Source organism: Aspergillus luchuensis, chromosome 4, assembly GCF_016861625.1.
Source record: "Aspergillus luchuensis IFO 4308 DNA, chromosome 4, nearly complete sequence".
NCBI lineage: Eukaryota > Fungi > Ascomycota > Eurotiomycetes > Eurotiales > Aspergillaceae > Aspergillus > Aspergillus luchuensis.
The window spans coordinates 3,683,294-3,705,894 of NC_054852.1; the positions used below are offsets into that span (position 1 = coordinate 3,683,294).

General features: G+C 52.2%; 10 protein-coding genes across 10 annotated transcripts; 5 read left to right on the forward strand and 5 right to left on the reverse strand.

Annotated features, from left to right (window-relative positions):
- Positions 1-538: 538 nt before the first annotated feature.
- RNR2 (ribonucleotide-diphosphate reductase subunit RNR2) lies at positions 539-1,966 on the forward strand (the record flags this gene model as incomplete). Its single annotated transcript, XM_041689718.1, has 4 exons — positions 539-568; positions 649-879; positions 983-1,316; positions 1,371-1,966. The coding sequence occupies 4 exons, from the start codon at positions 539-541 to the stop codon at positions 1,964-1,966; spliced, it is 1,191 nt and encodes a 396-aa protein (XP_041543375.1).
- Positions 1,967-2,375: 409 nt separating this feature from the next.
- Positions 2,376-2,951, reverse strand: AKAW2_41296A (SRP9/SRP21 family protein; the record flags this gene model as incomplete). The annotated part of the gene is made up of 2 exons (XM_041689719.1): positions 2,376-2,810; positions 2,880-2,951. 2 exons carry the CDS (start codon positions 2,949-2,951, stop codon positions 2,376-2,378), a joined length of 507 nt encoding a protein of 168 aa, XP_041543376.1.
- A 466-nt stretch (positions 2,952-3,417) lies between these two features.
- Positions 3,418-6,707, reverse strand: AKAW2_41297A (WD40 repeat domain-containing protein; the record flags this gene model as incomplete). The annotated part of the gene is made up of 5 exons (XM_041689720.1): positions 3,418-5,127; positions 5,190-5,730; positions 5,899-6,062; positions 6,138-6,304; positions 6,497-6,707. 5 exons carry the CDS (start codon positions 6,705-6,707, stop codon positions 3,418-3,420), a joined length of 2,793 nt encoding a protein of 930 aa, XP_041543377.1.
- A 1,231-nt stretch (positions 6,708-7,938) lies between these two features.
- AKAW2_41298A (uncharacterized protein) lies at positions 7,939-9,773 on the reverse strand (the record flags this gene model as incomplete). Its single annotated transcript, XM_041689721.1, has 5 exons — positions 7,939-8,100; positions 8,176-9,174; positions 9,226-9,411; positions 9,464-9,603; positions 9,650-9,773. 5 exons carry the CDS (start codon positions 9,771-9,773, stop codon positions 7,939-7,941), a joined length of 1,611 nt encoding a protein of 536 aa, XP_041543378.1.
- A 901-nt stretch (positions 9,774-10,674) lies between these two features.
- Positions 10,675-11,268, forward strand: AKAW2_41299S (gamma-glutamylcyclotransferase family protein; the record flags this gene model as incomplete). Its single annotated transcript, XM_041689722.1, has 1 exon — positions 10,675-11,268. One exon carries the CDS (start codon positions 10,675-10,677, stop codon positions 11,266-11,268), a length of 594 nt encoding a protein of 197 aa, XP_041543379.1.
- A 258-nt stretch (positions 11,269-11,526) lies between these two features.
- AKAW2_41300A (glutathione S-transferase family protein) lies at positions 11,527-12,204 on the reverse strand (the record flags this gene model as incomplete). Its single annotated transcript, XM_041689724.1, has 1 exon — positions 11,527-12,204. The coding sequence occupies one exon, from the start codon at positions 12,202-12,204 to the stop codon at positions 11,527-11,529; it is 678 nt and encodes a 225-aa protein (XP_041543380.1).
- A 992-nt stretch (positions 12,205-13,196) lies between these two features.
- AKAW2_41301S (nucleoside-diphosphate-sugar epimerase family protein) lies at positions 13,197-14,162 on the forward strand (the record flags this gene model as incomplete). Its single annotated transcript, XM_041689725.1, has 2 exons — positions 13,197-13,448; positions 13,512-14,162. The coding sequence occupies 2 exons, from the start codon at positions 13,197-13,199 to the stop codon at positions 14,160-14,162; spliced, it is 903 nt and encodes a 300-aa protein (XP_041543381.1).
- A 225-nt stretch (positions 14,163-14,387) lies between these two features.
- Positions 14,388-15,649, reverse strand: AKAW2_41302A (uncharacterized protein; the record flags this gene model as incomplete). Its single annotated transcript, XM_041689726.1, has 4 exons — positions 14,388-14,695; positions 14,759-14,896; positions 14,960-15,328; positions 15,397-15,649. 4 exons carry the CDS (start codon positions 15,647-15,649, stop codon positions 14,388-14,390), a joined length of 1,068 nt encoding a protein of 355 aa, XP_041543382.1.
- A 1,065-nt stretch (positions 15,650-16,714) lies between these two features.
- AKAW2_41303S (uncharacterized protein) lies at positions 16,715-19,165 on the forward strand (the record flags this gene model as incomplete). Its single annotated transcript, XM_041689727.1, has 7 exons — positions 16,715-16,938; positions 17,008-17,281; positions 17,331-17,425; positions 17,481-18,061; positions 18,110-18,229; positions 18,287-18,571; positions 18,627-19,165. The coding sequence occupies 7 exons, from the start codon at positions 16,715-16,717 to the stop codon at positions 19,163-19,165; spliced, it is 2,118 nt and encodes a 705-aa protein (XP_041543383.1).
- A 758-nt stretch (positions 19,166-19,923) lies between these two features.
- AKAW2_41304S (putative MFS multidrug transporter) lies at positions 19,924-21,929 on the forward strand (the record flags this gene model as incomplete). Its single annotated transcript, XM_041689728.1, has 7 exons — positions 19,924-19,975; positions 20,038-20,198; positions 20,263-20,676; positions 20,730-20,859; positions 20,928-21,173; positions 21,264-21,311; positions 21,364-21,929. The coding sequence occupies 7 exons, from the start codon at positions 19,924-19,926 to the stop codon at positions 21,927-21,929; spliced, it is 1,617 nt and encodes a 538-aa protein (XP_041543384.1).
- Positions 21,930-22,601: the final 672 nt, after the last annotated feature.

Here is a 22,601-nt window from a genome sequence, read left to right on the forward strand (position 1 = left end):
ATCTGATAAGATAGCAGCTGGTTACGAGACGCGACTACTTTTTCACACTAGAGCCTCTAGGCAATCATAGGCATCGACGTGCTCCGGACTTGTCTCCAGGCACCCGCCTCTTCAGGAATGTGGAGAGGACGATTCAGGAAACTTGCTGCAGGTCTTGCAGCTAATGATACAGGAATAATGGATCAGTGGAGATCGAAACACCGGATGAGAATCCAGCCGGTGGTGTGAGGATGGAGTCTGACAGAGTTCAAGACGTGATGGACGCGCCGAACATCAACAACCCGTCCGGATCAATAGTTGTTCCTGCCAGCCACCGGGTCCAAAGTCGCGCCAAGTCACGTGCGACGTGACTCGCCCGTCGCGCTAAGGATCACGTCCTCGTCTGCCGGCGAGTATTTCTTGTCGCCTCGCCCTCCCTCGCTGCAGCTCTTTTTCTTCACATCCCACCACCAGCTCAGTCTATTGGAGTGTTTTTCTGTGTCTGTGTGATCAATTCCTCTTTGACTTCTATCTCCTTCACCTACACACAACCAACACCATGTCTGTACAACTCACTCCCTCCAAGCAGGTATGTGATGTCACGTCTCTCGCCTCCCACCCTCGACGCGTAATTACAGGCAGATAAGCTAACACGCGTTGCTTCCATAGGCTGCTTCCTCCCTCGAGAACCTCAAGATGAGCGATTCGCCTGTTAAGAAGCTCAACTTCGGTGGCAAGGAGAACGCGCCTGCTGCCGTCGACGTGACCGCCGAGAAGCCCGTCGAGAAGCCCGTCGAAGCCCCCAAGGTTGCGCCCGGTATCAAGGAGATGGAGGCCAACGAGCCTCTGCTCCAAGAGAACCCTCACCGTTTCGTTCTTTTCCCCATCAAGTACCACGAGGTGAGTGACACGCGCGTTACGCGTTACGCGTAAAGTGGAATTTTTCACTTCCCGCCCGCGACAATTGGCATGTGCGCTAACGCCGCATTCTCGCACCCGACAGATCTGGCAGATGTACAAGAAGGCCGAGGCCTCTTTCTGGACCGCCGAGGAAATTGATCTTTCCAAGGATTTGCACGACTGGCACAACCGCCTGAACGACGACGAGCGCTACTTCATCTCCCACGTTCTCGCGTTCTTCGCTGCCTCCGATGGCATTGTCAACGAGAACCTCGTCGAGCGCTTCAGCGGCGAGGTCCAGGTCCCTGAGGCTCGTTGCTTCTACGGTTTCCAGATCATGATGGAGAACATCCACTCCGAGACCTACTCTCTCCTCATCGATACCTACATCAAGGAACCCAAGCAGCGCACCTACCTCTTCGACGCTATTGATACCAGTATGTACCTCCAACCGGGATTGTGATTGGTCAATGGATGCTAACCCCCTGCAGTCCCCTGCATTGCCAAGAAGGCCGATTGGGCCATCAAGTGGATCCAGGACAGGGAATCTACCTTCGCTCAGCGTCTCGTTGCTTTCGCTGCCGTGGAGGGTATTTTCTTCTCCGGTTCCTTCGCTTCCATCTTCTGGCTCAAGAAGCGTGGTCTCATGCCTGGTCTGACCTTCTCCAACGAGCTCATCTCTCGTGATGAGGGTCTGCACACCGACTTCGCCTGCCTGTTGTTCTCCCACCTGAACAACCGCCCCAGCAAGCAGGTTGTTGAGGACATCATCGTCGAGGCCGTCGGCATTGAGCAGGAGTTCCTGACTGACGCTCTGCCCTGTGCTCTGCTGGGCATGAACTCTAAGCTGATGTGCCAGTACATCGAGTTCGTCGCGGACCGCCTGTTGGTGGCCCTTGGCAACAAGAAGTACTACAACGCCACGAACCCCTTCGACTTCATGGAGTCGATCTCGCTGGCGGGTAAGACCAACTTCTTTGAGAAGCGGGTGGGTGACTACCAGAAGGCTGGTGTCATGGCCAGCACGAAGAAGGAAGAGGAGCCGAAGACCAACGGTAACGGTCTCAGCTTCGATGAGGACTTCTAAACACCGCAACAAAATGATGCCACTATACCCGGTTGTTGGCACCAGCCACGATATGTTTGATTCTGGGTGTTTACGAGGATATTTGACTATACGCATGGGATTGGCGTTGATTGGATGGGATTGATTCCTTTTTTCTTATAATTGTTAATGTTTGACTCCTGTATTTAGAGAAATGTACATTGGATATCATTTGATGGCTTGAACCTGCACGTAGCATAGGTGTAGTGTAATCCCCCAACCATGAGTGCAGTAATCAATGCACCGACGGGATGAAGACGGATAGCTACATTCTCGCAGCTGCATGAACACCATGTATCCTCACCACAATGCCAAAGCTTTGTATGAATATGCACATTTTTAAGAAACAAGATATCATCCATAGAAACAATGAAATTGAGGAATTAATAGATCACCTCTTCCCCTTCCCCCCCTTCTTCTTCCCTTTCCCTCCCTTCCCAGCTGCACCAGTATTACCCCCCTCCCCAGCTACCGTCTGTCCCTCAGCAGTAGCAGCAGCAGTAGGAGCATCCCCCATCTCCACATCCCCAGCAGCACCACCACCAGCAGCAGTAGTAGGATTATTACCCAACCCCAACCCCTCAACATCAGCCCCAGCCGCCAACTTCCCCAACGAGGTAATCAACCGTCCCACCTCGGCGCCCTTGTTCGTGCGGTATTTCAAACAGATGCCGGATCCCGGGTGATAGGTCTTGAGTTCGAGGACGGCAATGCGGGGTTTGGGTTCGGTTTCTTCTGTAGATGTGGGTTGTTGGGATTGTGTTGTGGAGGAGGAGGGTTTTGTGGATGTGGATGTGCGGGGGAAGGTGTATTTTGTTGTGATTCTCTATACCGGGATCTTTTTGTTAGTTATTGTTTAGGTGATAGGTAGTTGGGGAGGGGGGAGAAGATGTACCGTGTCTGGGTAGGCTTGCAGGAGGAGAGAGGATTGTTCGAGGTAGGATTGTGAGGTTGGGAGGTAGGGCATTTTGGTGGTGGTTGGTTCCTCTGATACAGAGGGTATAAACTTCAGATGGTTTGGGGCGCGGAGTTGAAAGTGGTAGAGTGGAATCGTGGTGTAGAGGTCAACTGGGTTGGTGATGTGAAGCTGGATTATATTTCTGGTGTTTTGCGGCGCCGCTCGGAGGTGGAAGTTGAAGGTTGGTGGTTAGGTGGTGCTTGAGCTAGCGGGCGGTGTGTGGTGCCGCAAGTCGATTGACAGCTCGACACCCATAGTATGCTACAGCTCGGCAAACTACTACTACTCGATTATCCATGACTCTAATTAATTGATTTTGGCCAATTCATCGTTATTCATCAGTCGTCCCTCGTATAGATGCCTACTGTTATCCTGTAGGCTATTGTACATACATACACAGCTAATTACATGCTCATATACATCAATCATCCTAATGTCCAGGCCCGTCCTGATCCAACATCATATACACTGTGCATCAGCTAATAGGTCGTGCGCATCGCACACACACTAGTCGCTGCTTCCCATTTCTTGCTTTGGTCGCTCGGAAATTCGTTCCCCGGCAATTATCGCATTTCAACACTTCGCCGTCGTCCCCGTCCCCGTTCGACGATGCATAGTCGCTGCTCAGCGCGCTGCCCAGGCTCATTTGGCGCTCCCCCGGCACCGACAGTCGATGCGGAGTGAGGAGTCCGTTACCCTCGGTTCGTTTGCGATTCTGCACCGTCATTGCATCATGCGCAATTTTATTGTAGAATGCGTAGCTCTGCTCCCCTTGCAACCAGAGCGGGTTATCTTTGTCGCCGCCCTTGGGGAACCAGGTGGTCCCGGCGACGGGCTGCCTGCTGTCGACTGCAGCACCGTTGTGCCCATTCCGGGTGGTGTCTGCGCTGGATCGTCGGCTGTCCATGGAATTTTTATACGCGGAGGGCGGAGGGGAGGTGGTATAGATAGAGCGTGAATCGGGTCGTGCTCCCGTCGAGACTCGTCCCGGGCTGGCGTAGCCCGGCAGAGTGTCGCGCACGGACTTGTGGGGAGACGGGCTGCGGGTGCGCGGCGTGCGCATGCCGGAGCGGTTGCCATGTCGGATAACAGAGTTGCGCCACGAAATGATGCGCTCCGACGGCGTCGTCTTCATGGAATCCTTGCCGATGGAAGAGGCAATGCTGTGGCGCGCCGAGTTGGTGCGTCGTAAGATGCGTCGTGATATCGTGGAATGCGTGTCCCAACTGTCGTAGCGCCGTTTCAGGTAGGCACAGTCTTGTCGCAAGACTTTGATCTTCCCCGCATAGTCTGCCACGATGAGGATGTTCCCGTCCGGGTGCGTGGACCGCGACATGAACGTCGGAGACTCTTGCGCCAGCTTACTAGCCGCCGACATGCGGTTCGATCGTCCATTCTCCTTGTCCGCCTGACTGACGAGCGTCACGGGAGGCGGATTGCAGATATCGTAGACGGGATCCTCGGAAAATCCCAAGACCTGTTTGGCCCGGGTGGGCGCCATGATGGCGGCCGTCACCAGGGCGGATTGCGTGTCAAAGATCTCTACGGCCCGTTTGTCGGCGTCTTTCTCCACGGGCCCCACCGGCCAGACATAAGTGCGGCGATCCTCACTGCCGCAGATGATGTGTTTGCCGTCATTGCTGAAGGAGGCGCGGATCTGGCTGCATGTGTTCTCATTGCCGCGGTATTTGGCCTCCAGCGTCCGGTCGCGAAAGTTGTAGAGTCGAATGCGGGAGTCATTGCTGGTGATGAGCAGTTTGACCTCGCCGTGCGGGTCGCCATGCGGCAACGACATGGTGTCGATTCCGGTGATTTTGCTGCCCTTGGCGTTGCGACCACGCGCAGAGCGCACGTGAATCTGTCCAACCGCCTTGAGGCCGTCGGTCTCGTAGATATTGCACAGTCCGTTCAGACTGCCCGAGATCGAATGTCGTCCGTCCGGTGTGAATGCCACCGCGGTAATCATGTCGGGGACCGTGGCCACGAAAGCCACGCTCTTGTCGGGAATACTCCAGAGTCGCAGTTTCGTATCCAGCGATCCCGCTAGGAAGAACCGGTCATCGCGTGGGTGGAATTGGATGGAGGTGACGAAATCGCTGTGTTGGAAGCAGCAGAGACACTCGGGTCGGCTGACATGCCACAGCCGGACGGTCTTGTCCATGGAGGAGGATAGCAGGAAATTGTTCTGTCGCCCGCATTAGTGGATGCTACGCATTGCAACCGCCTATTAGTCAGTTTTCATGGTACCTTGCTCCAGCTGAGGTCCAGGATACTGCCGGTATGGCCCTCGTACACCTGGACCGGTTGCGTTTTGAACACTTGTGCGTTGAGTCGTGGCGCATCGTCGTCACTGCCCGGCTCACTGGAGGTCCGATCCTCTGGCGACGCCACGACTTGCCAGACGCGCACCTTGCGGTCCTGCCCGGCGGCAGCCATGTATTTGCCATCATTGGAGAACACTAGCGCCCAGATCGCCTTGCCCGTATATTTTTCGTTCTGCGGGCCTGCCGTGGAGATGGCGTCATGGTCCGAGACGCTGGCCGAGTCGTCGGCGCCGTCCAGCTCCTGAGCCAGGAAGACCCGGTTAAACGTCTTCTCCTTCTTGTAGTGTGCGCGCACGCGGATGTACTTCGGCGGGGGAGGAAATCGTGGTACGAAGCCTATGGGCTGAGCGGCAGCGTCGGGATCCATGCGGCTAGTTTCGGGCTCGGAGACATCGTCCTCGTCGTCCGGGTACTCGGTCTTCTTCTTGCCGGGGATGATTCGACTCAAGAAGGATACCCCTTTCCTATGAAAGGGAAGCCCACCGAATTAGCTGTAGGTTCCTGGGTAGGAACTGCATGGGGATAAGAAGCAACGAGCGACGGGTGACACAGTGCGGGGTCACGCCGTCAGCCGGGGGCTGAGAGGGAAACATTGGCTGACTCGGCGCCGGGCGAGGCCAACTGGCACTTACTTCTTCTCCTTCGGAGCCTTCGTATACATCGCGGTCTCTCCGCGGGCAGAGCCATGGTCCAACGAGGCGCGTGGATCGCTTCCGCCCAACTCCGCCTCGGTGGAGGCTCTCCCTAACAGCTTCAACGGAATGGTTTTTTGGGTGTTGGTTCGTTTGATGATATGCTATCGCGACGCACAGAGTCAATCAACCGGCCGAGGCGAATCCAGAGGCACAAAATACACAGTATGGAGCCTTACTTGAGATAGGGGATCGATGGCGCTGGAGTCGGCGCTGGACTGGACAAAGGTAGGGGAGGAGGCGAGATTCTTGACGGAGCCGTTGCTGGCGGCCGGAAGGGTGCGGGAATCCTTTCTGGCATGCTGTTGGTATCCGTTCGACGCAGCGGTCACATCGGAGGCGGAGCCTGCACAGGATAATCCCCCGGGCGGAGGAAGAGTAAGCCAACGATGCTCACAATCGTGAATTGATGGATTGGGTCCGGTCGGAGGGTATGGAAAAGAAGATGACTGGCCAGCGCGACCGGGGCGAGCCTTGCGGGAGGTAGGGGAGAGAAGTTCAAGTGGCAGCAGTGGTTATGGTTGTAATTGGGACGTACCGATAGGAAAACTTTGCGAGGAGCGGAGGAGACTAGGATTGGGAGAACTGGGACTGTGATCGCCGCGATTGAAGATGGTAGGACTATTGGAGGCGGAGGTGGACAAATCGTGGTGTATGATGCTGGACGACGAGGCGTTGGTGGTGATGATGGCAGGCACGGTCGAGGCCCGCGATGGCCCTTCTTGCTCGTCGCGCATTCCCTCCGCCATGGCTCGGGTGTCGCCGGGAATGGCGCATGGGAAGTGAGTTGGTTGGAAGTCAGACTGAGGAAGGACAAGGACAAGGAAGGTGGGTGTGTGGGTGTGGGAATTGAGAGGTATCTCTCGAGATAAGGATACGAGAGAGAAAGAGAGAAGTAGAGAGAAAGATGAGGGAGAGGGAGAAAAGAGCCAGGTTGCGGCGGAGGACGCGGAGAGATGAGATGGGATGGGATTAAGGATGGAGATGGAGAATACTAGTAAATTAAGATGGAGACACACTAACTCGGACACCGGTTATTAATATCCGAGAATATCCACTTAAGAGAAGATGACATCAAGCAGGGTCTGGAAGGTTGGTTCCATTCCCTCTTCCCACTGAGTATTCATTCCTACTAATTGTTTCAGGTGACGGAGAGCAAAATGACGGAAACCCTGGGTCGGATGGGAGGGCCGGTTCTGTGGTTCTTCTCAGCGGTCTGTGCGAGTTTGTTTTATTGAAAAGGGAAAAGGATAAAAAACCGTTGGGTGCATGCATCATGTCCAAAGCTTGACTCTTTTTTGTTCTCCATTCTGCACTCTGGTGGATATATGATAGGTCTTGTCGCTGTATACTACATCACTATGGATGAATTCCCTCCTCCTTCCCACATGGTTGACACATGGCTGGCAGTGATGTAACCAACCACTCTATTCTTATCAAGTCTGTCTGGGTATGTACTTATGGGTATAAATAGTAGTTACTAGTAACTACTAAATACGAACTCAAGTCCAACTGAGTCAGTGTTCGTTCTTTCCCCCTCCAGCCAAGCTTAATCCACAACTGGCCAATGAAGGCAGAGCCGTTGGTCGCACTGCTCGGCTGGCCTTCCTGGATTGATCCTTTGGGGGTGGAAATCAGAAAGTATCTCGGATTCCTCCACCAATCGCTACTTTTTTCTTTCTGCTTCTTCTCCCCTCTCAGGGTCTGGTCTGAAACTTTTCCGGGGTTGCAGTCGCATCGCATGCGTCCTTCTACTACTCCCTCCTGAAGTTTAATATTATCATTATCACACCCGACTATAACACCCAAGCGGCTATGGATTTTTCCCATGATTCGTGTTGCTCCATCGTCTATCTACTAATCAGAGCTTACCACTAGAATAAAACCCCCACGTGCTTCATGATACATGGAAAGAAAAAGGATGGGATCAGTTGCACCAACAGCCCCCACCATCAATCATATGGTGGCCCAATTTGCTCTTTATGCTTCCTCCGCCATCGCCAACTCCGACTTCCCCCGTTCTTGTATCGCTTGCACTTCGATTTCCTCGTCCTCCTTCTTTGCATACGCTACCTGATAAACCGTGTACCACGGCCGTTGGAACAGTCCATCCAGTGCCTCGAGCGATCGGCCCGTCGTGTCCTGCGTGCGGTCAGTTCCCCACGTCGTTTGTCTCTCACTACCCTCCACCGTCACCCAAGGAGTTACTTCACTTACCGGCATCGCAAAAAACACATACACCAGCGAGACAAGGCAGATGCCCGCAAAGAATGCAAAGGCTCCCCATTCCTCCATTACGTCCAGTAAGTCAGGCGTCGCCCGCGTGCACCCAAACGCGAACAGCCAGTGCCCCGCCATTCCCATCGACAAGGCCAGCGATCGGATCCGGATGGGAAAGATTTCCGATCCGATCAGAAAGGGCATCGAGAACCATCCGATCACCCACCCAACCCCGTGCACAAAGATGGCTGCGATCGCTGCTCTCGAGGCATGCGTCGCGCTGGCCGCGTGGAGGATGGTCGTCGTCGACATCTGTCGCGAAATGCCCAGGTAACAAGCAAGATATGCCAGCGTCACGATCTGAAGGGTGATTCCCGCCATAAGAGACCGTCGTCGGCCGACAAAGTCCACCACTACGAGTGAGAAGATCAGCAAGGCGGCAAACTTGACCACGGCATAGAGGGCCGTAGTCAGGGACAAGGCATCCCCGGTCGTCCCCAGATAGCCTAAGATCGTGGGCAAGTACTGCGTGATGGCGTTGCCTCCGGACCATTGCGAAAACAGATGTGCCAGCATCACTAGACAGAACCGACGCCGGTTCTCCACCGGGACAACCGTCTCCTTGATTAGGTGCCATTGTGATGTGCCCGAGGCCGCTTCTCGCTCCTGCAGGATCTGAAATTCCATGACCGCAATCTCTGCGACTACAGTTGGGTGACTCGACGGCAAATGACGCAGCTTAGCCAGTACCGATACGGCCTGGGTTCGCCTACCCACGTACAGCAGCCACCGGGGAGATTCTTCACAGACCAGGAGTCCCAGGCCCCAGACTGCGGCAGGGACCAGTTGGATCAAGGTTGGGAACATCCACTGCATATCTGTTCCATCGTAGTTCTTGGTAATACCATAGTTGATGAAGAACCCAAAAACAACCCCCAGTTGCTGACATGCGGCAAACTGGACTGCGAGCAGCCCCCGGATGGTCTTAGGGGCAACCTGCAATACAGTCAGTCTGTCCCAGTCCCCTTTCAAGGATCATTTGCGTACCTCGGAGATATACATCGGAGGAGTCACAGTCAAGCCGCCCACCCCAAGACCCGCGATCAGTCTCGATGCGTATAGTCCGGACAGGTTCCCATTACAGAGACCCTGTCCCAACACTCCAGAGATATATACTAGGGTCGACAGTCGCATCGTCCACCGCCGCCCAATTCGATCATTGAAGGGTAAACACTACAGTCGCTGTCAGCCCGACATATATTCATTTCCTGCGTAGCTAGCTTACTAGCAGACAGCCCAGAGTCATTCCAGCCGTGAACATTGACACAATCCAACCTTTAGTATTGGCATATTCGTCGGGGGATTGCTGGCCGAGCCCGAATTTGATCCGAAACCGAGATTGCACGACCAGCGATGCGATGTTCGCTGCGAAGATCAGCACCCTGCATGACATATGATCTTCACTCTCTACCTTCATCGAACCCCCTACTGATTCCAGACAGTGCGAAAATGGCAATGTTCATCAACAAGTACCAGTTGAAGACCCCCCGGGGGGAGTCCCGGATTGCCTGTCGGGTTTCCGCAACGAGCCCCATGGTTGGATTCAATTCCTCCCATGAGGGGCCCCATTAGTGAGCTTATATACCCAACCGAAGCCACTATGTATGGCCATGTTTGCGACAAATTCGCGCAGGGCCGTGGTGTGGCGGAAAATATCTCATGACCCCTCCAGCAACGATGCGAAGTAAGGAGCACACCCTCACGGAGGCCATCGTGCGTTTGGTATGTGCTATAGCCGAGTTTACCAGGGTCTAGACGGCACTGGGCTGGTTTGACAGGTTCTTATCGGCGAACACGATCGGGCCTCCGCATTCCATGGGTGCCTTGTGCGACCTGGAAATGCACCTTAGGGGATATAATAGTTGATACAGCATGGTGTTACATCGCAAGTTTGAGTCTGAGTTGCATCCTGAGCCAGTCCAACTGAGAATAACGGTCTCTTACAGGCTTTTGCCAGTGCTGTTGCTGCGTATATGCTGGAAAACCCTGTCCTCCCTGCCGCGGACGCAAGGGTCAGAAGTGCTTGGTGTAGAAGTGGAGTGCCAACCGGGATTTTTAAGGTCACAAATCCGGCTACCACTAGCTATCGGCCGGTAACAGCCGATAGCAGCCTCCATGACTGGGATGTTGGAAGCTTGATTTCTCGTCTACTGTAACAGATGTGTTGCATGAACATCACCTGCCCACCTGATACCTCGGCTAGAAGACATTCCTGGCACATTTGAAAGTCGATAGCGTAACGACCGTTTGGTTGATGTAATTGATCTGCAATTGCATATCACTTAGCATATGGCACGTTGAGGTTCCGTGATCGACCAGTAGTCTATTCTTAGCCGTCGGCGCTTACCCACGCTTCCCCGGTTGTCGATCCATCGTCATTCCCTCAACCCTCTTCTACCTCTGTCCACACACTCCTCAGTCTACAATCTCATCACAATGTGTCCCCCAGTCACCAAAACTGCTCCTCCACCTCCACCTCCACCCCCATCAGACCCCCGCACGAAAGTATCCCCAGTCATACGAAATCTCCGAACCGTCCCGCCCCCCTCCCTGACAGTCCCTCAACCACCTCCTCCACCCACAACAACAGCCCCAACAGGTCCATACTTCCTCTACGGCACGTTGATGGATCCTTCCATGCTACAAGACATTCTATCTCTGGACACAGATCAGGAGATAGATCTACGACCTGCGTATGTAACAGGCTATGCCTGTAAACTGTGGGGACAGTACCCGGCTCTAATACCGGATGATACTTCTTCCTCGGTAGTCAAGGGGGTCATTTATCGTGTGGAGTCTGTCGAGCATGGGATAAAGTTAGCGAATTATGAGACGGGATGGTATCGTGCTGAACCTTGTGAGGTTGTGTATACGGATGGGAAAGAGCCTGGGAGGGAAAATGGACATGTGTTTGTGTTTGTTGGGGAAAAGGGGGAGTTGAGTGAGGGGGAGTTTGATCTTAGAGTCTGGTTGGGGAGGATGGGGAGGAGGGGGGCGTTGGAAAGGTTGGATAGACTGGATAGGAAGTGAGTCTGTTGTTGTCTATGCCTGATATCCTATGAGAAATATAGTATCTGGAGCAGTGTTCATCGTAGTATCTGGTTGCCACTAGTCGAACTGCACTTGCATACGCCATCTTCCTGCTACCAAGGTAGTCAGGCTAGGCTTTATAGAGGATTTGTGCCCTTTCATGAAGGTAAGCACATTACATATTCCTGATAGCGTATCTCGACATACGAAATCAGATTTTAGTTTACACTTCAGATATATACATTATTTAATTGCACATCACAGCAGCGACTTAGCAGGCGCAGCCGCCGCCAACAAAGGCACCAGATCAGGATCACCCTTCTCCATAGCCCTCTTGTACGCCGGACGCTGTCCGATACGCTCCAAGTAGCGCACAATATGAGGATACTCCTCAAGGCTGTAGGGAATAAACAGCCGCAGCGTCGTCAGATGGAAGACAGACACGCAGTCTGCCGCGGTGAACTCCTCTCCAGCCAAATATGTGTTCTTGGCTAGTTGCTGCTCCATCGCCTCACAGGTGGCTTTCACCCGCGATTCCGACATCTTGTAGACAAAGTCCTCTTCGGATGGGGTACCGCGCATCCGACTGAACAGCATCCCCATGAAGGATGGCATTGTCGATCCCTGTGCCCGGTGCAGCCAGAAGACGTAGTCTGCATACTTGGAGTGGTCTGGGGATAGAACTAGACGGCCCTTTCCGTATTTGGCCAGGATGTATTCGATGATGGCCATGGTTTCGCCTAAGGCGACGCCGTTGTCTTCAATGATGGGGGCAGTGCCGGACCAGTGGAGCTTGCGGTACTCATCTGGGGCTTGGAGAGTGGGCGGTTGGCGGTTGTAGCATTTCAGAGTGTAGGGGATCTCGAGCTCCTCGCAGAGCCAGGTGATTCTCTCGGATTGAGAGAGGCGGAGGTGATGGATTGTGAGGCCGGACATGGTTGGAATGGTGGTGTTTATGCGCTAGAGTTTGGATAGATCGTGGCCGGGATACCGAAGGCTGGGGAGTCGGGAATGGGTCCCATGGGTATTTATCTTAAGAATGGGGACTCTCGTTGATCGGAAGCCGGATGTTCTTGATTAGTGTTAAGCTCCGGTCGGATTGCCTGTTGCCGAATATCAGGCCAGAAACATGGGACAAAAGTGGATCCAACTGAATGGTAGAGGATTTATGCATAAAAGCAAGTTCCACATCTTTATGCCGTTTCTTAACTACCGGGGTAGTAATCGCGGATCATCATTGATCAATGTAGCTTGCTTCATAGATGATTGTATATGGTCCCATTATCAAGTCATTACTTAGGAACTCATCATCATCTCCATGTTCTATGCGAGTTGCTAGCCCACTTCGGTCTCCGTGGGGTGGGTGGACGGGCAGCACAGGAGCATACTCGGGTGGTCTGTACTCTGAGCAGAGTGAAGCTGAAGATTAGGTAGTTGATGAAAAAGACATTCCTCGGCTGTTCTAGCCTGAGCTTCACTGATAAAAGGCATGGGGAAAGTTGGTGACATCATCAGATGCCCTGAGTGCATGAAGAGCAAAAAGAAGGAATAAGCATCGGGCTTGATCTCAAGGCCGATCGGGTGGCGCTTTAGTCATCTCGGGGCTTGGAGCCACTCCGATCGAGGAACTCTCCTTGAGACAACCAATCGATCACAGAACTGATCTGTCAATCTATGAGATTGATAAGACCGAATCCCGAGAGGCTGACTTAATCGTCTTAGATGATGCTGATGATTATGTGAAGATGGTTATGGAAGACTTATTCGGAGTCACGTCATGTCGTCCTACCTCAGTATATATATCACGATAGAAGTAGTACCAAGTTCGACATCAGTTCATCATCATCCCCATCCAACACCGTCTTGACTATACTTAGTACTATCTTCACTAGAGTTACACACATCGACTACTCCACACATCCACCATCATGACCGCGATTCTCATAACAGGCGCGACCGGCAAACAGGGAGGCTCTCTCATCCAAAACCTCATCTCCCGAAAATCTCCGTTGGAGATCTTAGCCGTCACGCGAGACTCCTCTTCTGCTTCGGCTCAACGGTTGAAACAGCTGTCTTCCAAGATCAAACTAGTAGAAGGCAACTTGGACAACCCGGCAGACATCTTTCGCAATGCACGCGCCCAAACATCGTCTCCGATTTGGGGTGTCTTTAGTGTTCAGGTAGGGGTTTCTCCGCTCTTTCAATCTTCATCCCAGCAATGAGATACTAACAGTTTCTGCTAGGTGGCCATCGGCAGCAACGTCGATGAGGAAGCACAAGGAAAGAAACTGATCGATGAGGCCCTCAAGCAAAAAGTCAAGTACTTCGTCTACAGCTCCGTGGATCGTGGCGGGAAACGTTCCTGGAACAACCCGACCGATGTTCCTCACTTTCTGAGAAAGCATCACATCGAGCATCATCTGGTGGACAAAGCTAAGGGAACCGATATGGACTGGGTTATTCTGCGTCCTGTGGCGTTCATGGATAACATGGTCCCCGGTTTCCTGGGCAAGGTCTTTGCGACGTCCTGGAAAATGGCACTGAAGGGGAAGCCCCTTCAGGTGGTTGCTGTCAGTGACATTGGTCACTTTGGCGCAGAAGCCTTTCTTAACCCGGATGAGTACAAGGGTCGGGCGATCTCGTTGGCGGGAGATGATTTGACCTTCGATCAGATGGCACAGGTATTTCAGCAGAAGACCGGTCAGCGGATACCCATGACATTCCAGTTCGTATGTTCCTTGCTGCTGGCCGCTATCAAGGATATGGGGTATATGTACAGATGGTTCCATGACGAAGGTTACCAGGTTGATATCGGCGAGCTGAGGAAGAAGCACCCGGGATTGAAGGACTTTGGGGATTGGCTTGAACAGGAGAGTGATTTTGTCAAGCGATAGATCATGATGGTGGCTATTTTCGGTTTTACGGGATATTTTAATGTTTAATGCTGTTTGTGCTTACTTATGCTCTTGATTTGAGCAATCTAATTCAGTCAAGTATTCAATATAGTTGGTTTCCCATGAGTACAAATGGGCTCAACGACACACTAAATGTGTATGTGAATGTGAGCACCAGGATGGGGCTTCTCATATCGACGAACGACTCCTGCTAATGAGTAATCCTCAAACCAGACCATATGCATTGGCCACGATAATCTCCTTGAGGCTACTCCATCCCGGCTTGCCCATCTCTTTAAGTAGATCTTCCGACCGCCTCGAAGGCTTAACGTCCAATAGATCTGCATCCTTATCCCGAGCAGGCAAATCCGTTGGCAGCTCGCGGTTCGGGAATATGGTCCGATAGATGGTAGCTAAATCGTTCCAGAAGAAAGGCCAGCCATACGCGAACAGGCGTTCATTTTGGACCGTGGGATTGGTCAAAGCCGCGACATGCAGAAGTGCGGCATCTTCAATGCCCACACAATACCCTCCTTCAGGGTGAATTAGCTTCTATCCTTCGTATCGGTTAGGGTTAGGATGCGGCTCATACGTACCATTTGGGAGGTTGGCCTTCACATGTTCGGAAACTGAGGCCCAATCATTCCTGATGATGGCTGCTGGCCATGATAGTGTGGAAGGAAACCCTTGATTTTCTGGGTCGAGAGAGGCACCATAGCACAACGAGGGTAGAACTGGACATGATAGTTTAGAACGTTGGGAAATAATTTTGATGGTATGGGGAGAGATGTGCTTACCGGTATTTACCACGAACCTGGGCTTGTGCTCTCTCACCCATTCCCAGATCCCTTGCTCCCCCAAGGCTTTGCTTGCGCTGTAGATGTCAAACCCTCTTCTCCATTCAGCAGGAGACCCCGTTTTGGCTCGCTGAATGGCAGTTTTGTTCCAAGTTTCCGAGGTGATCACTGTCTTGCCATCCAGATCATCCAAGCCCATTGTGTTAGCCGCTTGGCAAGAGGAGGTGTAGACGAAACGCTTGACGCTGGGCTCGGCTGCCGCGGAGGCAAGGACATTGTGGTCCAGCTGTTTTATGGATTCGAATACCTCGTCCGGACCATCGTTTGGACCGGCAAAGATAGTCACTACATGTGCCACTCCCGAGACGCCTTTGAATTGTACAGTTGAGCACCTGATGAGTGAGGCATCGTAAGGGAATGATGTATTGTGTACGAACCTTTCATAGCTTCATCAAAAGCCCCCGGACGCTGTATGTCCTGGACCTGGACCAGCTCAAAGCTGTCTTTTCCATACTTGCCACGGAAAAGATCTCCGAGCCATTGGTGTCTCTGCGCATTCCGCACAGTTCCCCTGACACGATACCCGCGACTAAGCAGCCGATCGGCCACATTGGATCCGACCAAGCTATTGGCCCCAGTCACCAGGACCCGTGATCCATGAGGGATAGCTGATGCTTCAGAGATGGTCATTGTAAGGATGATGCTTCTGCAACGGTGTCACGATGAATTCGACTGCATGCCCACCGCGATCAGAGAAAGTCTCGCTGTTAAAAGTATCCCAGATGCCACGTAGTGCGGTGGACTAAGGTCCACCCAGTGATTCAAAAAGAACTCACTACTGTATTTTTGTAGCAGTAGTGCAGCAGTGATGGCCCCACTGATAGCCACGAACGCGGGCCTTCATTTCATGTCTGCCTGTCTTCTGGAGCCCACTTTGCCATTGTCAGGGGGATTGACTAGGGTCGGAGACGGGAAGCATCTGATTGTACCCACCAGCCCCTCGGAGGAGGGAGGTGTTTAGTCGAGAAATTACATAGAGGAGACTAGCGTTATTGGGGACCTCGAATGTAGGGCAAGCCTCGGGTGAACATGTGGACTTCGATGCCAGCTCATATCCATCAGAACACCCGCTCTCCTTGACTTCTAAGCACCACCAACAGCACCAACATGGTCGAGACACTGGCGTGAGTGGATGTTGCTTTCGGGAAACCGACAATGTGCTTTGTAGATCAGGGGTTGTGCCTGCTTGCTTCGATCCCAGATGAGGCAACCCGTTCAACAAGACCCTTTGAAAGTCATCGTTCCTCGCGGACGTATACCGAGATGCCCTTTTTTGCTCCGTGCAGTCAAGGTTTTGGGTGAAAATGGTGGCAGCAAAGTTTATTTCGCGCGGCGGATAACATTAACCAGTCGTCCAAGATTTGACCGAACGTCCCGCAGCTATCCCGAATTGATATAGTTAGTCCATGCTCTGATAAATTATGGAGACATTCTGTTGTGCTTGATGTTTGTTGTTGTTGCTTATCCAGTGGTCTGTTGATGACTGCGAGGGGGGCAACAGGCAACAGGGATGAATGAGTCAAGCGGGCTAAGAAGCCGCTAGCGACTTAGTAACTGTTAACTAGTGACCACTCATCGATCAAGTAACGCAGTACTAGATACAAAGTGACTCTGAATTGACCCTCACTTTCCCCGCGAAAGCAATTCATTGCTCCCCTTCCCCCCAAATTCACCCTCCCCCAAGGCTCATCCACCATGTCCGAATCGGTCCCGGAACTACGCTTCCGATCGGGAAATGTTCCCACGCGCTATTTCAAGGCATGTCGCTGGTGTCGCAAGCAAAAAATGCGCTGTGATGCCCGAAACCAGGTCCCTTGCGCCCGTTGTCGCGCCGTGGGCCGGGATTGCATTCTGGATCCGGTTGAGAGCGCAAGGCGACAGAGTACCCGACGGTCATCCCCGGCAACTCGTCCTATTAGGTGGGAGGAATATACCTCTCTTAGAGCATCTACGGAATGAAACCGAACTAATATATAGCTTGAACACAGGCGCCAACCGGCAAGGTCTCCTTGGACCGAACCACACGGATTCGGGAGTCCTTCTCCCAGAGAACAGGATTACTCTACATCCACTACAGTACAAGATGTGCCAATCAACGCCTCGCTCGATTCGCTTCCAGAGTCTACTGCCGCAGCGGATTTGAGTTCGCCCGGAACAGCAGAGCGACATGCACCGGAGCCCCAACAGTTGAGTCCTAATGACATGATCGCCCCGGTTTCCGTGATGCACTCCATGTCGGTCAATTTACTGGGATCAAGCAGCGTGAGTACTTCGGAAGAAGTCTTCAGCTGCAGCTGTTGATGGCTCGCAGATCTTCATGGACAGCTCCAGCAAAGCGGATCCTAAGAGCGATATCATCGCCCGTGGGATCATCAGTGAAGAGCATGCACGAGTGATGTATGACCGGTATGGTATCACTCTGAATCGGTCATCTACTCATTCAATGCTAACAGACTGTCAGCTTCATGGGTGGCAGTAAGAACTTTCTGGCTCTGTTCGATCCCATTCGGGACACGTTCGATTCGGTCCGCTCTCGCTCCCTTTTCTGCTTCTCTGTCATCATCTACCTCGCTAGTCGGGCTGTGATGGACTTGCGGAGTGATACTCATCTTCAACGTGTTCTTCAAGATGAAGCGCAGAGACTGGCCGAGGATAGTTTCTTTGAGCGCCCCACCAAAGTTGAAACCGTACAAGGAATGATTCTGCTGGCAGCCTATTCTGAAAAGACGTGGTTTTCAACCGCACTCATCTTGCGTACCGCCCTCGATTCCGGGCTAGAGAAATCGCTAGATGCCTTACTGTCTCAAGAAAACGTGCCGCGCAGTTCTTTGTCGGCTTCCATGGAAGACCGTAAGCTAGTGTGGCAGACCAGGACTTGGCTAATCAGCTTCACACTGGAACTGGACGTGGCGTCCGGAACAGGCCGCAAATCACGAATTGATGCAGTGGACACGATGAAATTGCGCAAATTCCTCGAGTATCCGCTATCCTTACCCTGTGATATGCGCACCATTTCCATCATCGAGATCCACCAGCTCCGAAGTACTATTGTCTCCCCGGAGGACTGACTATCTGCTGACTAGAGTTCAGGCCAATCGCGCATTTCCATCGAGAACGCCAAGACCGTTGATGAAATTGTATTGGTTGAGCTGCCTGCGGTCATGAAAAGACTGCAAAACTGGTGGAACACATGGGATGAAATCCATGGCAGTAAGTGCTCAGATGCAAGAAGGCCGTCAATCAGTGACCAGTATTGATGGATTGTAGACAACGCCTTTCATGCTGGTGCCTTCCAGCGCTGTAGTCTGAAGTTGATGTTGAACTACGCCCGAATCTTCGTCCTATGCGCCTCCTTGGCCCGTATCCAGAAACTCCAATCCGGTGCTGCTGATCCCAACTCGGAGACAATAGGCGACAAGGATGTCTCACATTTGTGGCGCGCTCTCGCTACGACCATCATGGATCAATTGGATTGCTTCATTCAAGAAAGTGCCTACCGCTGCCAACTCACGTGGTCTCCTACCTATCCAGCCCTGACCCTTGCCTTCGTCAGTAAGTAGCACGAGACTGGCACGATTGCTTTTGATAGGTCAGCTAACTTGAAAAGCAACGTTCGCTCTCCGGATTGCTCGATGGCGTCCGGACTTGATCGATCAGGATCTCCTGCTTGAGAGGGCCCAGCTGATCTGCGATTTTCTCAAGCAGCCGCCCTATCCGGACATCCACCGTACCGTGTCCATCTTCGTCAACTACGGTCGCGCCCTAGTCGCTAGCCAACGAGGGCATGGGGACTACTGTGCAGAAGTGACAAAGCCCTCAGAACAAGCCAATGGGCAGTTCTCATTAGGTAGAGGGACATACGGAGTCCCGGTGGATGTGTCAACTTCTTCCGGGATGGCATCCGAACAGGTGAACTACCCGGCAGGCGCAATGACCCCTCAGGCCGACAAGGATAGTGGTGCCGCTGGGGTACCCAATGCTGAAAGAATTGCGCCTGGCAGACAGCTCCCTGCCAGACTGCCGGGGCCAATGGAAGCTCCCAATTGGTCGATGTGTAACCCCATTGCCGATTCATTCGGCTTGTTCGAAGAGGAGCAGAACGACATCTTTGACTTCTTACCAATGATGCCGTCAATTCCACAATAGTCCAGGAGTGTAGCAGTGGTTGGCTACCTATGGAAGAACTATATCCTTCATTCATGACGGGCCTGTCCCCCTCAATAGACGTGTAAGCTGGGTACGCCATCAGGAATTCGACCCATTCGGGGTCGAACCATGGACTACACGAGGCGATCAACTAGGTATGCTTGTCGACGCTAAAGGTAGAAAGATAGCTCGAAAATGCGGTAAGGAACTTCCAGGGGAATATGTGCGGTGCTTGCGTTCCCGAACCCAACCTGCCCGTTATCCACCCAGCAGGAAAATTGGCGCATAGCATGCCGCTTGCTGATCAATCCTTGATGGGAAAAGCTGGATCTGATCCACCGAGCTTGGGCAGACTCGCCAAGGACAGACTTTTGCTTTCAATGACAGATGGTGTGGCCTTGAAAGCCAGTTTTTGAACCCGGCTCCTGATCGGCGCCGTCGCCGGGATGCTCTGTGGCCCCGGTGCCGGACCGGCCCCGATGCTGCAGTTGCAGAAGATGAAGATCCAACATCGCTCATTGGGCCACGAGGATGTATTGACGGTCCAGATTGTAGTGGACTCTTGTCTGCGAAAGGCCCTTCAGATAACTGACTAGACTAGTCAATCATTGGGAAAATTCAGTGACTCATTTCCTACTATGAGGGCTCTATAAGTGTTCAAAGCCCGCGCGTCTCGTCAACGATTGAAGGAGACGCCGGGAAGTTCAATTTGAAAGGGGGCTCAATCTGCTGTGATACACGACGCGCAAGCCTCAGCCATGGCTACAGAACGCTGTTTCACTGCCCCCATCGGAGAGATCGACCATTCCGGTATGACCTCATCGTTGCCTGTCCCTTGCATTGCTAACCCTATTTCTCTATCCCCTGAATAGATCCAAATTGGAACCGGACGAAAGATGCCATCCCATCCACCATCGTGATAGGGAAAATGTGGGCAGACGGTGAAGGATACAGACTCACCCGCTTGACAGAAGATCAAGTCCTTGTGGACTTTGATCATGGTTCTGCAAGAAATCCAGTCAATTGGACTCATGTGAGTGATCAAAGCGACGGGTTATGGATGCTTAAGCTAACAGCAAACCATCTGCAACAATCAGGGAAAGAAAATGTTCACCGTTCTTACAGCACTCTTCCTAGTGCTCAACTCCGGAATATCGTCCTCTTTACCCAGCAATGTTGTTCCAGCCATGATGCGAGAATTCAATGTTACAGGTGACCTGCAGAAGGTTCTGCCCACCGCCGTCTTTCTTATTGGCTATGTCGTGGGTCCCTTGTTCTTCAGTCCATTGAGCGAGACAATCGGGAGGAGACCTGTTCTACTTGGTAGCTTCACCGTGTTTCTCCTGGGCACGATAGCGTGTACCTTTGCCCCAAACTGGCCAGCAATGTTGGTGTTTCGATTCATATGCGGAGCCATGGGGGCCGCTCCTCAAACCGTGGTAGGTGGAGTTTACGCTGATATGTTTGAGACTCCACGTGCTCGGGGCCGAGTCATGGCATTTTATATGGCGGTAGGCTGTCCCCAATAGTAAATTTGTGGGAAAGACCTCTAATCATCACTTAGGCGGCGAGTTTTGGTCCGATTGTTGGTCCCATTATTTCCGGGTGCAGCGCGCAGTACGGCTGGCGATGGACATTCCGCATCGACCTCATCCTTGTCGGCTGTAGCTGGCTTAGTTCGCTTTTCCTGCCAGGTGTGTGAAGCATACAGCGCTGACATCTACTCTGCTGATGCTCGCAAGAAAGCTAACATCCAAGCCAGAGACATTCAGTCGGGTTATTGTGAAAAAGCGTGTCGCCATACTAAACAAGCAGTCATCCACCCATAGTTATGTCTCCCAGCGAGAGCTCCAGAGCACCGCAATCCAATGCAGCTTGAAGGAGACCTTGACGAGACCCATCACCATGATGTTCACTGAGCCAATTATTCTATTCAGCGGAATATATCTTGCTTTTGCTTATGGGCTTATTTTTTTTTGCTTCCAAGCATACCCTATCATCTTTGAAGGTACTTACCCACTTATTCTTTCTCTGTCAAGTGAATGGATCGACGAACTGTCGCTTGGCGTGTGGAGGTTTGCTGACTCGATCAACACAGGGACCTACGGGTTTGATGTGAAGCAAACGTCGCTGTGCTATTTACCCAGTAAGTGCCTTCTCCAAAATGAATCATTATTACCACCTACTAAGCCTGTTAGTCGGAATTGGCGCGGCATCCTCTGGTTTTGTCTCACTTTATTACGATGTCATCTATGAGCGAGCCAAAGCACAAGGGAAGAGATGGACAACCATTCCGGAGCTACAGCGACTCCCGGTAGCCTGCATTGGCGGACCTTGTCTTACCATTAGTCTCTTTTGGCTAGGATGGACCGCCAATCCGCAGATCTATTGGTTGGTGCCTGTGCTCTCGGGTCTGTTCTTTGGCTTCGGATACCAGATAATTTTCATTTCGCTGTTGACCTATGTCACCGATGCGTACAAGATTTATTCCGCTAGCGCCCTAGCAGCATCTGTAATTACGCGGAGCATTCTGGGTGCCGTCTTCCCCCTGGCAGCTGATCCGATGTATTCAGCTCTTGGGGTCGGATGGGGAACATCGGTCCTGGGCTTTGCAAGCCTGGCTTGCATTCCCATTCCGGTGGCCTTCCTCTATGCTGGAGAGTGGATTCGCAAGAGAAGCACATTCTGCCAGCAGCTGCTGAAAGATGAAAGTGCCACAGAAGATAATCATACCACACGCCCTGTGACTCCGGAAGCCGTTTAGTTTTTTCGTGTCACCCAAGAAGGTTTCGGTCTCATGTCCTCTGTTCATCGATGGTGGAAGTATATCCCTCATATATCCGAAAAAGCTTGTTGTGTTTTCAGATCTCAAGCCTGCACGCAAAACTGCCCAGGTCTAATGACTACGTTCCTCGACTTGACTGACAAGGAGCGTTCTTTACCTACGACAGTCCACTCATTTTCCTCTTCTTCTTTTCTTTCTCGAACAGAATCTTTAATCTTACCATTTATACTGACGACAGTCTGCCTTGCACAATTGTTGCACAGCAACCGTTGGGGTTCCGCCAAGGGTGTATGGAAGTTTTGGTTATGGATAATGAATTTCGGTAGCATAAAATTTACGGCCTAATATGAACGATAGACCTAGATCACCTAATGGATATTCAATTAGTCTTACTGCACGCAGCTTCCAATATATATGCTTTCTGTTGATTGTTGCCCACCCGTGGCTCGGAGCTCATTCATGTAGAACCACCGGACGTTTCACAGTGTCATGTCAGTGTCACCTATTCAATTGTCACTAGATGTTCTGCAACTTTAGGACCATGTGAGTGTTTGTACCCGGGGTTGCGAATCAATTGTCATGAGGGTGGCTTCATGTCGCCTTTCTTCCTCCTTTTCTCTTCTGCCCCTACAATGCCTCTATTCCTTCTTT